This window comes from Cibotium barometz, chromosome 65 (assembly GCF_041138505.1).
Source record: "Cibotium barometz isolate CiBa-2024 chromosome 65, ASM4113850v1, whole genome shotgun sequence".
Classification (NCBI taxonomy): Eukaryota; Viridiplantae; Streptophyta; class Polypodiopsida; order Cyatheales; family Cibotiaceae; genus Cibotium; species Cibotium barometz.
The window spans coordinates 19,443,926-19,459,949 of NC_141110.1; the positions used below are offsets into that span (position 1 = coordinate 19,443,926).

The 16,024-nt window shown below is 43.9% G+C and overlaps 1 protein-coding gene across 1 annotated transcript in view; it reads right to left on the reverse strand.

The window, feature by feature from the left end:
• LOC147603013 (26S proteasome regulatory subunit 6A homolog) overlaps positions 1 to 14,563 on the reverse strand; it is a 33,565-nt gene extending 19,002 nt beyond the window's left edge. Inside the window, exons 1-3 of the mRNA XM_086797003.1 lie at positions 14,337 to 14,563; positions 13,618 to 13,734; positions 13,433 to 13,540 (exon numbers count right to left, since the gene is read on the reverse strand). Coding sequence (XP_086653129.1) covers positions 13,433 to 13,540; positions 13,618 to 13,734; positions 14,337 to 14,459 — 348 coding nt within the window. The 5' untranslated portion in view covers positions 14,460 to 14,563. The remainder of the gene's footprint in view (positions 1 to 13,432; positions 13,541 to 13,617; positions 13,735 to 14,336) is intronic.
• Between the last annotated feature and the right edge of the window lie 1,461 nt (positions 14,564 to 16,024).

Genomic DNA, 16,024 nt, shown 5'->3' on the forward strand with positions numbered 1-16,024 from the left:
CTCTGCACTGTAGTGCATGGTGACAAACTAGCTCATCATCATCAGTGCAACATTGTAACAGTATTAGTTCCATTCAGGATGATATTTGTCGTACGACGTGACCCCATTGTAATCCTTAGTCCAGGATAAGTCAGGCACGAGCTACGTAGGTCATTCTCAGCCATAGCAAGTCAGTGAGTCAGTCTAAGTCCCTTAACCCACTTAAAGAGACGCATTCATGCATATACAGTCAGCAGAAACCTTAGGGTTTGCATTAGAAAGCATCCTGCATATTGCACATCATTCATGCATAGCATCTAGATCATTGCAGGAACCCCAGATATCATCCAGTATTTATCAAGATACTTACTAGGATTTTTATGGTTTTTTTCCTATCATTTCAACATTTTATACATATTTTATGCATTATTTGTGGACATGAGCAATCGGCCAGCTCAGTAGCCAGCCGACTGGCTCTTGTGGTCCATATAAATAGATCAGTAGCATATTCATTCATTCATTCAATCATATTCAGCAAAGGAGCATTCAAGCACTTGTCATCCTCAGCACTAGAAGCATAAGCAATTGCAGTTTCAGCCATCTTCTCTCAGCGTTTTCCTCCTACAACCCTAGGCGCATCAACGCATGAGCCTACATAAGCAAAACGCAGCAGTTTCAACATTCAACCTTGCGTTTTCTGCATTCATACAGTTTTCAGCATTCATCTATTCATTGTTTTGTTCCAGCTACTTGATGAAGGTAAAACGCAGCATTCATATTCATTTACATCATTCATACTCAGTCTAGAACAGTCCCAAACAGCAGCTCTCTCAGCCCTAGCTTTGCATCCCTCCCTCATTCCATTGGGAAGAGTGCATAGGCTCGAGATTGGACATCTTTGGTGTTTCTACAGCAGTGTACAGTTCAGCCCAACACTTGGTCTTCAGAGGTCTTGCGTTTGGCTTATCGTCAGTCACACCGTCAGTCTCTTTAAAGATAATAAAGCAAATACTATCTCAGTAACCAGATAGGGGGCCCTTCAATGGGTAATTCAGGACCCCATACGGTGTACAGTTCTCATCTCTCTCTCATACTCTCTAAAGTTTGAAGTATTAAAGTGGATTGCTAAACTCGAGAAACTCAAGATAGAGAAGACGGTGTGAGCATTTGTGTGACAAGATCCTCAATACGAATACTTCCGCTGCATGTTAAGTACCTTTTGATCTATCCAATAGAAGATTCCAGATAGATGCCAGAGCGATTTTTTCGCAGTTTCCAGATCACATCCATTCATACAACCAAATACGCAACTAAGGAGAGTTGCCAATCCGCGCAACAGGGATGTTAGCTACATACCTCTATGGTTGATTGGGGATGCTTGTGACACCATTGTACTACTTACGGTACGTGTGTGATTCCACACATGGGTGATTTCCACATATTCCGCATGGATAGTATATGCATAATTTGTACTGATTGTACTGCCTTGTTATTTTGGGCCTAACTATTTGTGTTTGTTGCAAGATTATTTGTGTGTCGCAACTAACATTACTGTTTATTAAGAGTATGTGTATGAGCGACGAGTATTCGCATGGTTGTAGTGTCTCCCATCGATACTAGTGCATGTTCGAAGTGTGTCTCCCATGGATGATAATCTATGTGCAATGGTCTCTTGGCATTTATGGTATATGCATGTGTCGCATGGCTTTATTTATTGAACATCTATCTTAAGTGGTTCATACCACAATTTTGATTATTTTGGACTATGGCCGTGTGCCCAATAGTTTGTATACGTTAAAGGTTTAGTTCTATGATACGTTGTTGTGAGGGATTAATTCTTCAAGTTGTACAAAGATCCTGCCAATGACTAGCTTATCCCTAATTGGGCAACAGATAAATGGTAGATTAGGGAATTCTCAGGGCTCAAAAGCGTCCATTTGGGCAAGGATTAAGTCGGCCAAATTTATAGCAACTTCTGCACGCCAGAAAGTCTGTCTACAGCGTTAAGGAAGTTCAATACTTGGGCTATATCATTGGTTCCGATGGGATTAGACTGGATCCATCAAAGGTTCAGGAAATCTTAGATTGGGACATTCATAAGACCGCCCAAGAGATCCGCTCATTCATAGGTCTTTGCCAGGCCTTTAGTATCCATGTCCATCAGTTTTCCAACCTTGCAGCACCTCTCACCGACTTGCTCAAGGGGGTGAAGACTCGAAAGCAAAAAGTCTCAGTCATCACAGGCAAGGCGCTTGATGCATTCCATGCACTCCAGAAAGCTGCCTCAAAAGCGCCTGTATTAAAGTTAGCATCTTGGGATGAACCTTTCGAGGTCATTACCAATGCAACCAATGTAGCCATAGTTGCAGTTCTCCAGCAAGACAATAGACCCGTGGCATACTACAGTAGAAAGTTGGATGTCGCCGAAAAGAATTATTCGGTATATGACAAAGAGCTTTTGGGTGTGATCACAGTGCTTAAACATTGGAAGCCTTTTCTTTATGGACAGGTTTTCACAGTCAAAGCAGACCACCAAGCACTTAAGTGCCTTCAAACCATGCCAAGTGCCCAGTGGAGTGATCAGCAGGCCAGGTGGAGTCAACTCTTCCAACAGTTTGGAGGAATGATTGAATACATCCCTGGTAAGCATAACCCAACAACAGATGCTCTTAGTCGAAAGGCCAGCATCCAAGCAGTCCAAGAATCTACCATTCTCGAAATCACCGGGGAAGAACTTAGATAGCATGAAAGACCAATATGTCGACTCCCCTGAGTTTGGTACTCAGTATAATTTGGCCCTCACTTCCAAGCCTGGCCATTATTCAGTACAGAATGGTTGGTTGTTCTTCAAGAACCGCCTCTGTGTCATCCAGGAAAAGCGATCGGCTCTTCTCCATGATGCCCATGACTCCTGAGTTGAAGGACATGGGGGTATCAACAGTACCCTCGAGAAATTGGAACGGTTCTTTTATTGGCAAAAAATGAGGCGTTCATTTTATATTCACATGTTCAAGCCTGTAAGATTTGTCAAAAAGTAAAGGTTACACATACAAAGAAGGCTGGTTTTTACTTCAACCTTTGCCTATCCCCGATGGACCTTTCATCGACATATCTATGGACTTTGTAGGGCTTCTACCAGCATCCACCGGATCTCGTAACACTCAGTGTTTCACCATCGTGGATCGCTTCAGTAAATTCTGCATGCTCATCCCATGCGAGCATACGGCCACAACCGAGGATGTAGCCATTCTTTTTCTCAAGCATTGGTACCCAATTTATGGTTTGCCTAGCACCATCACCTCAGATAGATATTCCAAGTTTACCTCGCATTTCTGGAGGGCATTATTTGAAAACTTTGGAACTAAGTTGCAATTGTCTAGTGCATTCCATCCACAGACAGAAATATATAACCAATTGGCCTTTGATGTTCTCAAGTCATATTGTCATGACCAACAGTCCAAATGGAAACATTATCTTCCATTGGTCCAGGCTATCTTGAACGACACTCATTCATCCAGTGTCGGACGGACTCCATATGAAGCAGCCTTTGGTCGCCATTTCTCTTCTCTTTTGACAAGATTGGTGTCTCCATCTCTAGAGGCTAATAAAACCATAGAAGCATTTTCCGAAATCATTGAGTCAGTCAAGAACCACTTGACCAAAGCACAAGAAGCCTATAGCAGACAAGCAAATAAGTCAAGACGAGATGTCCACTTCAAGGAAGGGGATGGGGTCTATCTGCACATCATGAAACAAGTGGACAAACGTTGTCCCAAGCTTTCGTTCCGTAGTTTTGGACCTTTCCCAATAGTCAAAAAGTTAAGTGATGTCTCCATGAAGTTGAGATTGCCTAACAGTTGGACGATACATGATGTTTTCCATGTTTCTTGGCTAAAACCATATGTTGGACCAAAAGTTTTTGATGTTTCAGATGAACAACAACCAGACGTGGTAGACGAAGCCGAAGTCATCAAGCCCAAGCAGATCCTTCTTCATCGGTGGAAGCATGGTTCCGGTCGACGGATACGTCAGTTCTATACGAAGTTCCGAGATCGAGGTACCCACGAAGCCGTATGGCTAGACAAGAAATTCTTTCAAGAGTACCCCCAGTTGTTGGCGGACTACTTGGAAGCCATGAACCTGCCACCAAACTAAGCAGGAGGGAATGTCACATGCACTCTGCGCTGTAGTGCATGGTGACAAGCTGGCTCATCATCATCAGTGCAATAGTACCTTTCACGATGATATTTGTCGTACGCCGTGACCCCATTGTAATCCTCAATCCAGGATGAGTCAAGCACGAGCTACGTAGGTCATTCTCAGCCATAGCAAGTCAGTCAGTCAATCCAAGTCCCTTAACCCACTTGAAGAGACGCATTCATGCATGTAGAGTCAGTAGAAACCTTAGGGTTTGCATTAGAAAACACTCTCCATATTGCATAGCATTCATTCATTGCATCTAGACCATTGCAGAACCCTCAGATATCATCTAGTATTTATCAAAATATTTTTTAAGAATTTTCTAGTATTTTTTCCATAATTTCCAGCATTTTATACATCATTTAGGTATTTTATGTAGACATGAGCAATCGGCCAGCCGCATTCCAGTGCTTGGAGCCTTCAACACAAGGAGCATAAAGCGATTGCAGTTTCCAGCCATCATACCTCAGCGTTTTCCTTCTACAGCACTAGGCACATCAACGCATGAGCATACATCTGTAAAACATAGCAGTTTCAGCATTCAGCAAGCATTCCACCTTGCGTTTTCTGCATCCATACAGTTTTCAGCATTCATCTACTCATCGTTTTGCTCCAACCACTTGGTGAAGGTAAAACGCAGCATTCATACTCATTTACAACATTCATACACAATCTAGAACAATCCCAAACGGCCTCTCTCTCAACTGGCTTATCGTCACTCACACCATCACTCTCTTCAAAGATAATAAATCAAATACTATCTCCGTAACGGGATAGGGGACCCTTCAGTGGGTAATTCGGGACCCCATACGGTGTACAATTCTCATCTCTCTCTCTCTCAAATCTCTTAAAAGTTTGAAGTCTTAAAGTGGATTGCTAAACTCACGAAACTCAGGATACAGAAGACGGTGTGAGCATTTGTGTGACAGGATCCTCCAATACGAATACTTCCACTGCATGTTACAGGACTGGAGAGGGCTTGCCTCCATTGAGCATCATCTCGTGATTCTGCGCAAGAGTCAAAGCCCTGTGATAAGTCTAGGGTTCAAATTTTCGAATGGGGAACCGAATGTTTGGATCCAATCCCAATGAACTGCTTGAGCTTCTCGTCCTCGAACTTCCACAACCGAATGGTCGCACTTGCCATCATACTTGGTGAAGTTCGGTGAGGCACAGATAACTATTGTCGAGGCTATGGCTGGGGTTGTAGAGGACTGAGAAGGGTGGAAAGAAGTTACCAGAGTCCAAAGTGTCTGTTGGAACTGGTCCCTCAAGTCTTCTCAGGCTCGTCACTCGTGGTTCGCCTTCGCTTCGAGCTCTGCCCGCAATCGCTCCTCTTTGGCCTTGTGTTTGGCTTTCTCTGCTAGCTATTCAACCAGTCTTCCTTCACGGTGTCGCCTGTTCTTTTTCAGTCATCCATCGACACCATTGTTCCATTGAGGAACTTTGTTCTTTAGGTGTCTCCTACTGGGACAACGTTGCCTGTAATTCTGCCAGTTTTTTTTCCATTTGCACTCTTTCGAGTTGAATCTGGAGTTGCCTTATATGCTCCTTTAACTTCTAGTTGTCTTCGTCTTCTTTTTGCGGAAGCATTTCTTCGAATGGTTCTTCTTCTTTAGTGATGTCTTCGGAGCTTAATGCCATGGTGGATGGGCGAGTGGTTTTTCCTGATCTCAGCTTTACCATCCACAGGATGCTCTCACCTAGGTTGCCTAGTTGAATCATGTCCCAAGCTCTAATACCAATGTAGCATGTGCCGAGCTAGGACCGTGTGAAACAATGAAGCCTTTCTTTAAACCTGAGTTTAGTGAGTCTTTAGCAATCCTTTAAAACAACATACATGAATCTGAAAGAGATGTAGCAGAGACAACACCAGATGGGATCCCGAATTACCAACTCAAGAGTCCCCCCTGCAAGCAAGAGTATTTGCTTTATTTCTTCTTTTCTCGAGAACTACATACAAGCTGAACTGTGTCCACAAGACTGAGAAGACAAACTAACTAACTGACCGCCAAACGCAAGGACAAAGCGACCAAACACTGGGCATAAGCTATAGGCGACTGTGAAGCTATCTTCAAGAGAATACACCGGCCTGAGACTGAGGGTTAGTGTGCTGAATACTCCTGAAGAGGCTGAACTTCTTTGCCTTGGGCTGAAAGCACAAGTGCAAAGGCTAGAGCCTATGCACACAGGGTTGACTGACTCTACTTGATAATCTCTGATTTTATCTACTGATTTTTGGGATTGAACGGGTCTTGCCTTTTTATATGGCTACAAAGGTGCTGGTCGATTGCCTTAGAATGCTGTCGGCCTACAAGAAAAGCCCACGACTTGCATTAAATAGCATTTAATGCTGGTCAGGCTGTTTTGGGTTGGTCAAGTTGTTTGGGCTAGTCGGTTGGCTGGTCGGGTTGATGCAAAACCTGGCCGACCACAGTCTGACTTGGCTGACTGCTGCCCAGGCCCACAAGCCGACAGGTCTTATATGGAGGCGAGGGGTGTTGAGTGCCCCTTAGAATATTGGGCATACTTTATTTTGGGAAAATCGAGAAAAGAATGTGAAAATATTCATAGGAATGCATCGAGAAAGCATGGATAAATTTTTTCAAGGAGACGTGGCTCCCATTCGGATTTCTGTGGTGTTCCATCATTCCAGGCCATCCACGCTAGAGAGTGGCGCGATGATCTTCTCCTTTCCCTTGAGTGCAACCCTAGGGACGGAGTGGGATTCGAAGTCGGTGGCTACCGCCATCCAGGGACAGGCAGTGGAGCTTTCGCACCATCTTCATGATCTATGCATCGCTGACGTGCTAACCCATCTTTGGCCCCTGAATCAAATGGAGCTTGGAGGCTCAGGCCATAGAGATCAGGACGGGGAGGTGGTGTCCTCTAGCTGGAGGTGCTGCTCTTTGTGCTCCTTCATATTTCAGTTGCCCCTTCCCCCCTCTTACAGATACCTACATTGCGACCGATGGAGTTCAGAGTATGCTCATTGCACTCTTGAGCTCGGACAGAGTGGCCACACATGGAGGACAGGATCTACGCCCACCTAGCGCGCCTTCGTCCCAGGACTGACTGTGACTACTCCCCGTCGAAACCCACACCCAAGACACTTCAAGTGGAGAGCAGTTCTGATAGATCCGCCTCCCACAGAGTTTGATATGCAGATTACCTCAATGTTTATGCCCCGAACGTCGTAGCAAGTAGAGCCACCTTCAAGAGTACAGTCCGTCAGTCCCTCTCTCAAGCTGACTTTTGGTGCATGGGTGGAGACTTTAAAAACATAATCGAGTCAGCAAAGGACAGACTCGGAGGAGACATGGCTACAATCTCAAGCTCAAAGTACCCTACTTGGGAGGAGTTGATCCTGGCACCTTGGGGACAAGTCACCAAAGTTTGGGCGCAGCACCGAGAGTCTGTGCTTCTCACAATCTAACAGGAGGAGCACCGGTCGGTCCGGTCCCAATCTCTCTCAACTTGATAGATTCTATGCGGATGAGTGGGCTTGCGGTCGCAGGGGCATGATTGGTATCTTGGTGGGCAATGATAGATTCTATGTGGATGAGTGGGCTTGCGGTCGCAGGGGCATGATTGGTATCTTGGTGGGCACTACTTTCTCTGATCATGCTTCGGTTATTTTGTCGTTGGAGGACCCCTGGAGGCAGGACAGGCACTTGAGCACTAGGATTTTGGACAACCTCATACAAGACTCTGAGATCTGGGCGTAGCACCGAGAGTCTGTGCTTCTCACATTCTGACAGGAGGAGCACCGGCCCCAATCTCTCTCGACTTGATAGATTCTATGTGGATGAGTGGGCTTGCGGTCGCAGGGGCATGATCGGTATCTTGGCGGGCACTACTTTCTTTGATCATACTCCGGTTATTTTATCCTTGGAGAACCCCTGGAGGCAAGACAAGCACTTGAGCACTAGGATTCTAAATAGCCTCATACAGGACTTTGAGATCTATAGCAAGATAGAGCAGATATGGGAGGGACTGGATTTTATCTCAGGTTTTGCCGCATGCACCTTGGATGCAGGTCTCGGCGAGATCAACAACTTATTGCAGAAGGCATTCGCTAGGGTCTTGCTTCTCTCCAACGTCTCCAAGAGAGTTCCCTCAATAGCCCGTGGATTGAGAGTCAATTGGCTGCCGCCAGTACAAAGATCGAAGCTAGACCCTACAAAGCTGGCAGGGTAACAATGTTGATGTCGGACATTTCCCAGTATGAAAGGGAGACGTCTGGTGGACTCCTGGATGTCTAAATATTTGAAAAGTACAAGCTTTGGGAATGGGGGATTATCCTAGAATACAAAGGACCACACTCCTAAAATTTAGGAGAGTTGCTATTTCTAGCCCGACTCCGATGGAAGTTCTGTTCGCGTGCCTATGACAAAATGTCTACCAGTTGGGATATTTTTGGAGATAAAGTTTATGGAAGTACCCATCTCTTAGATTTGGACATGTCGCAAGAAAGCGGACCAAAGTGAGACAAGTGGCCTGACACTTGTTAGAAAATGGATCAAAGTGAGACAAGTGGCCTCACACTTGTCACTTCAGCTATTGTATGGCTCTCCACTTGTCATTGTAGCCTTCTCTTGCCATTTTAGCTCATGGGAGGCCCAAATCTATAAATTGGAGCCCTCTCTCTTCATTAATAGAGGCTCTCTTGCTGCACACTAGCCTAATACTGAAGGCAAGGGTATTTAATCATTTATTATGATTTCTAGCCATTGTACTTGTTGTACCTACTGTACCAACCATTGTACCGACTGTACCCTTGTACTTGCTGTACCAACCATTGTACTTGTTGTACTAGTCACTTTACATGCTATACCAGCATTTGTACTTGTTGTACCTGCTGTACCAATAACCGTACCGACTGTACCAACCCATGTACCTACGTACCAGCTGAATGGAGAGTTGTACTTGTTGTACCAGCTCTATAGACCCGTGGTTTTTGGGGAAGAATCAGTACCCACACAGAGGTATATGGATTATGTTGTTGGCTCGGCATTTCTATAGCTTGTGTTCTGGCTCGGTTGCCTCGTGTTGGGCTGCCCGGCTGTGTTATGGCATTTGTGGCTCGGCATTTCTACAGCTTGTGTTCCGGCTCGGTTGCCTCGTGTTGGGCTGCCCGGCTGTGTTATGGCATTTGTGGCTCAGCATTTCTACAGCTTGTGTTCCGGCTCGGTTGCCTCGTGTTGGGCTGCCCGGCTGTGTTATGGCATCTCCCGTGGGGAGAGTAAGGCCCTCAAAGCTTGTACATGATATTATTCTCCTTGGGTAATAAAATACTCCAAGAGGGGGGTCGGCCCATTCCGGCCTCTATGTGGTGTCACACGTGCAAGCTCCATTTTCAGCATTTGTGGATGTTTTGTCCAGCTTTTATGTTTTATGCAAAGTGATGATGGATATGTGTTTTAAGGCTGTGGCCATGTTTAAGTGTTTTAATATGCATTGATGGTATCAACAAGTGTGTCAAATGCCCTAGTCCCCCGGGCGGCGCCACGAGTTACATTGGTATCAGAGCATAGGCTTTCTTGGAGGCAGAGGCTTCCTTCTATTAATAAGGAAGAGAAAAGATCTCAAGTGGGGACCACACTTACCATCATTGCTATTAAGCATGGCCAGCCACTTCAGAGCCTATGAAGCAAGAGCATAAGCAATAGACAGCTTGGTCTAAGGATTTATGAATTCACAAAATTTATCTTGGAAGTATGGAGTTGACTTTATGTGCACACATTTAGCACTCTTTCCATATGGATATTGTGGATTATATTATCAAGCTTACAGGTAAGCTATATGGAGATATATCTCAGGATATCTTAAGGATATGATGACGAGATATTTCTTTTGGCTTCATGACCAACCTGGCAAAGAAAAGCTAAGTATACTTTGAGTTTGCAAAGTTGGTGCTTTTGCTATTTACTATGAAGTGTTTTTGATGTTCACTAACCCTTGTATAGCCATGCAAGGAGAAAGGTGGTGTTGTTTGCCTTGACATGGTTTCAGGGAAACATTGTTTATGGCTCCCTTTATTGGGATGGATTATATCTATGGAGATTTCTTTCTTGGACGAGATTTATATAGATATTGGGCTTCACAAGCAATTTCTATGGACGAATCTGTCCGAGTTTATCGAGAAGAAATCTTTGGATATCTCATGGATATGATGCTTTTATGGATAAAGTCCACCTCTACTCCAAGGTGTGTGGTTAGCACGGAGTATGTGGTAAGAGTTATGGTATACAGGTCTATGGATTCCTGGACTTCTTTTCTAGGGATTTGGATCCATCCTCAGGTTTATGGATTATTCTTTTTGGCTCCCTTTATTTGGGATGCACTGGACTTACGAAACTCATTGTTCACATACCCTGTGTAGTGTTCTTGTGTCCTACGTGCTCTCTTGAAGATTGTTTCTACCATGTGTGGGTGGAACAATAGAGAGCAGATGGAAGGGAACATGGGCACTTCAAAGGGTAATGACAAGCACAACATACCCTGTGTAGTGTTCTCTTGTCCTACGTGCTCTCTTGAAGATTGTTTCTACCATGTGTGGGTGGAACAATAGAGAGCAGATGGAAGGGAACATGGGCAGTTGAGAGGGTAGTGTGAGTTGGTGGCCGAAATGCCTATAAACTATGTGTAGCAGAAATGCTTATGGAACACCAGGCTATCTATGCCTGCGAGTTATTGTTTTATCTTGTTACTTGAGCCCACCTCTCATCCAAGGTGTGTGGTCAGAGTACCAACACGGAGTGCAAGTGGTAAAGTGGACATGATACCTGGTTGGCAAGGGACTTATGTGTACGCCAAGGGTCATGTGGATTGGCACATGTTTGTGTGCTTTGAGCTTGGATTATGATATCTAGACTTACGGGACTGATTTGTCTCGCCCATTTACTTGGGACATGATTATGATATCTGGACTTATGGGACTGTTTTTGTCTCGCCCATTTATCTTAGGACATGATTTTGATATTAGTATTATGGAGACTTATTTAGTCTCACCGATTTCTTTGGGACATGGATTCTTCAGTTATATTGGATTTTTGAGACTGTCTCGTCTCACCTACTCGATGGGACATGATTATATCTTGAATATATGGCTTCAAGCTTAAAGTTGCAGACAACTTTTAAGAAGCTGGGGAGGATGTCACCAGCCTGGACATTTCCCAATATGAAAGGGGTCTGGTGGACTCCTGGATGTCTAAATATTTGAAAAGTACAAGCTTTGGGAATGGGAGATTATCCTAGAATACAAAGGACCACACTCCTAAAATTTAGGAGAGTTGCTATTTTTGGCCCGACTCCGATGGAAATTCTGTTCGCGTCATTACATCTAGAATTGAGCAGATACCAAGAGTTGGCAAAGTACCTATGACAAAATGTCTACCAATTGGGATATTTTTAGAGATAAAGTTTATGGAAGTACCCATCTCTTAGATTTGGACATGTGGCAAGAAAGCGAACCAAAGTGAGACAAGTGGCCTGACACTTGTTAGAAAATGGATCAAAGTGAGACAAGTGGCCTCACACTTGTCACTTCAGTTATTGTATGGCTCTCCACTTGTCATTGTAGCCTTCTCTTGCCATTTTAGCTCATGGGAGGTCCAAATCTATAAATTGGAGCCCCCTTTCTTCATTAATAGAGGCTCTCTTGCTGCACACTAGCCTCTACCACCGTTACAGGCTGCCCTAATGATGGCTACTCTCTTTCTCTCCCTCTCTTGAAGGCTGCCCATGAAGAATACCGGTTTCTTTGCTTGGGCCATCTGCCTTATAGCATGGCGATGAGAATCTTCTCTTGTAAGGAAGACTGACCATGCACGTCACCCACCACCTTGCATGTGGGTGAGTGCCAGGTGTTAAGTAGCCACCCCACACTTGGCATGGCTGCCCATACAAGTGCATGGCCAAGTGTTAAGTAGCCACCCCACTTGGCATGGCTGTCCATACAAGTGTGTGGCCATGCACTTTGGGCATCAACACTCATTAATGAGTGTGTGAACATGCAAGTCACTTATTAAAGCAAAACCAAAAAAAGAAAATAAGAATTTGAGCCATGCTTACCACCTATTCACACAAACAAAAGCTAGTCAGATTCAGGCAAATAACGCACATATGTCCATGAGGTAGTATCAAGCATCCACGGACCCCAATGGAATATTTCTCAAACAATAGGAACAAAGCAATGTACATATCAAAGCAGTTCACACACTTACTTCCATACATCAAGCAAACATGAAAGATGCAATGCACATGTTATATTGGACAATCTCCCATTCTCAAAAGCTTGTACATAACATATCCACGCTCAGGCATGGGTATGAAGCCCCAAAGTGCCTCTTGGAGAGAATGAGAGAAAGAAAGAAAGTTATATTAGCGTCTATAAAAGGCCAAAATGATCTATGAGACCAAAAGGATTACATCATGTCCATGGAATACATCATCATGGGAACTAAAATGAAATGGAAGAAAATGACAAAGCTGAAATGCTAGAGCTGATCAATGTACAAAGAGCATAGGCTCGCATATCATACTAAGATATCCTGCATGTGGCGCTGCAAGATGGCACTCAGAGTGGTAAAGCTGAGCCGGCATGAGGGAGTCTTGTGATGGTGTAAAATGACCTAATCCTCCTACGGTGACACGGCGCGGGGCGGGGAGGGGGGGGTGCTCTGGGGGCGAGCTCTCTCTCTCTCTCTCTCTCTCAATGCAAGTAGGATGACGAGGCGGGATTAAAGGACAAAGAGAACAGAAGATGGTAAGAACTAGAGGAAATTGATACAATTGAACAAGAAGCCACAGGCCACAGGTTGTTCAAAAGGGCAGGCACAAGTGGACAATAGAAGTGAAAGAGAAGTTTGCACTTCAGCATGGGCATGCACGATGGCAAGTTAATTGCACGTGCATTAAGAGGAATCAAAAAAGATGCTTTACTATAACTTTGATGAAAGATTTCCAGGCTTTCAAAGAGCTCACAATCAAAGTAGGTTAAAGCTACTACCACACTTCAAGGTTCAAGGCTTCTACGTTACAACTCAAACTAGTTCAAGCTTCTAGCTTACAACTCAAACTAGTGATCCATCGATGCTTCTACCATATCTAAATGGATGTGTCATCATCAGCACCTCCACTTAAAAGTAAAGAGTTACTAGCTTGACAAGGAACTTGAACAATCATTGACAGCTTACAAAAACAGTATAGGAAACACAATGAAGACCAACTCAAAGAGAAATAGCCTTACTTGGCGTGTAGAAGTTTTCAGCACCACACATTTGCCTTTCCTTTGTGAGTCAAGGTCGACATTTGCACCATCCTCTTCAGCCTCATCCTCAGGACTCACGTCTAAAATCTGACAAGCCAAAAAGGTGAGTTGTAAAAAATCTTGGATGAAATATTGCCAGCCATAGCTGCTTTACATTTGCTTACCTCTACCACATTGCCCACGAGATAGGGAAGCTGCTTATTTAATTTTATCTTTTCCTGATTCTCTTTCGTTTTCTCTCGTAGAGCATCCAGCTCCAAAGACAGACGTGTAGTTTCCTCCTGCAATGCATGCCATCATGATCAAATGGCTTTATTTCTAAGGCTACATTTGTTCAAATTCTACCATGGATCAATACAGTACCCTTCGTACTGAATTGATCCATGGTAGAATTCAGTACCCTTCGTTACCCAGCACTGTTATTATTAAGGTTAATGTGGTTCATACCACGTCATCATCAATTGGAATGATCAAGCATACTCTATACTCAATTGACCCGATGCAATTAATTAGGATTCTGTAGGAAATGTGAATCATCAAGAAACATATTGTAGCATAGCCGAAATGATTCTTAAGAACCTAGACTATGGCATGGACCTGATTGAGCTTCTGACGTAATTAACATAGTTGGAATGCTTTCTGCGAGAAAACCCTAGACTGTTTGATCATAGATGCCTGATATGGAGCGGAACAGAAACCCAAAAATAAGCAGAAACCAAAAACTGCAGGTAACCCTAGAATCATCCAGAGAAAATCCTAAGATCAGTCGGAGCAAACCCTAGGTTCAGTCCTATAAAGCCCTGGGAATGCCCTAGAATCACTGAGAAGAAACCCTATCTTGGGGGAAAAAAAAAACTAGAAAAAAGACAGAGAAAGCCCATACTTTGAGGACTCGAATTTCCTGGTCAAGCAAGCGGCTGCCCCGAACGAGGTCTTCTGTGGACATGGAAGACAACTCATCGGTGGTGCCTTCGAAGATATCAGCCTCGCTGATGGCAAGAGCCATGGCTATCGTGACAATGGCTGTTACAAAACTCTCTCACCGAGAGACAGAGGAAGCTGTATCCACGCAGACCACGATGCTGCAAAAAGAAAGGTTTTATGATTTACTCAAAGACACGTTACTACTGTCTATAAAATCACATCATCAAGAAAGAAATCTAAAAATAGGAAAATGATAAACTAATGTGGAGTTAATTTTTCAGCCAACTTGGTTTGACTGGTTGTGGTGATGGAGGGAATCCAGGGCAATCTCTCTCTCTCTCTCTCTCTCCATGGGGCAAGGGGATACTTCGAGCGGCCGAAGGGGCTCTATTTGTGAGGCAAAGGGACGCTCTCAAAGTCTCTCTATATAGCAACTCTACATTAGATCTCTCTTGAGTCTCTCTATATGGACATGCAGGAACAACAGCTCTCGATCATCTCTCTCTGAGTCTCTCTATATGGGCATGCAAGAACAACAGTCTGTTATCTCTCTCTGTTGAACTCTTTCAAGTGAGAGGGAGGGCTTGATCATGTGCCTTGCCTGCAGTGAGAGGGGTACAAGCCCTGTAGAGAGGATGGCATAGAGATGGAGGGAGGGTATCGTGAGGCAACTAGGTAAAAACCTTAGGCCATCTAGAGGGAATAGGAGATGTATAGGATAGAAAAGAAGATGTGTACGATTGATGAGAGAGACGTTATACCATCTAGATTGAATAGGAGATGTATACAATTAATGAGAGAGACATATACAATCTAGAGAGAGAGAGAGAGAGAGAGGTATTAACGTTAGTAGAATGCCACACGAGGGCATATTCGACCAACGGTGGGACTTGAACTCGGGTGGATCTAGAGAGAGAGAGAGAGAGAGAGAGAGAGAGAGAGAGAGGCTAAAATAGCAAAGTGATGTTGGGTAAAAGTTAGGAGCAAGGGGGACTAGCATGTGACTCTCAAACATTCGTATGAGTTGTATAAGTCATAGATTATGGTTCAAAGGGAGCCCAAATATGAAGGATTGTATGAAATGGCCATCCCATGTGGAGGCCAAAACTAGGTGCCTAAGAAAGTGGGAAAGACGCCAAGTGGATGCTCACTTCAAGGGAGATGGTGCCCAAATCTAGGAAACATTAGGGGCAGCTTAATCAAGCTGATGAGCCATGATTAATGACTAATGGAGACGTTCTCAAGCTTATAAAAAGGCACTGTAGCTATTGGAGATGTACTCAAGCCTATAAAAAGGCTTTCTAGCATTTCTAGCATGTCAAGATGTTGATCCTAATTCATGTCTACACACCTTAATTCTCTCTAGACATAAATTGTTATGAGAATGTATTTTAAGCCCTCTTAAAAATATTATTCTACCCTCTTAGATAATTCAGGGATGCCTGGATTGTCTTTGCATCATGCCAAATTATGTTAAATATTAATATATTTGGTGCACATTGACATATGCTTGCGGCTTCTTATTTTTATTGTAGCAGTTGGTTTGTATGGCAAGGTGATTCCTAGAGTACTTACGCCTAATCAACATGTGTGTGGTGGTAGTTTGTATGTTTATGGAATAATTGTTTACCAATTTATTGTTGGATA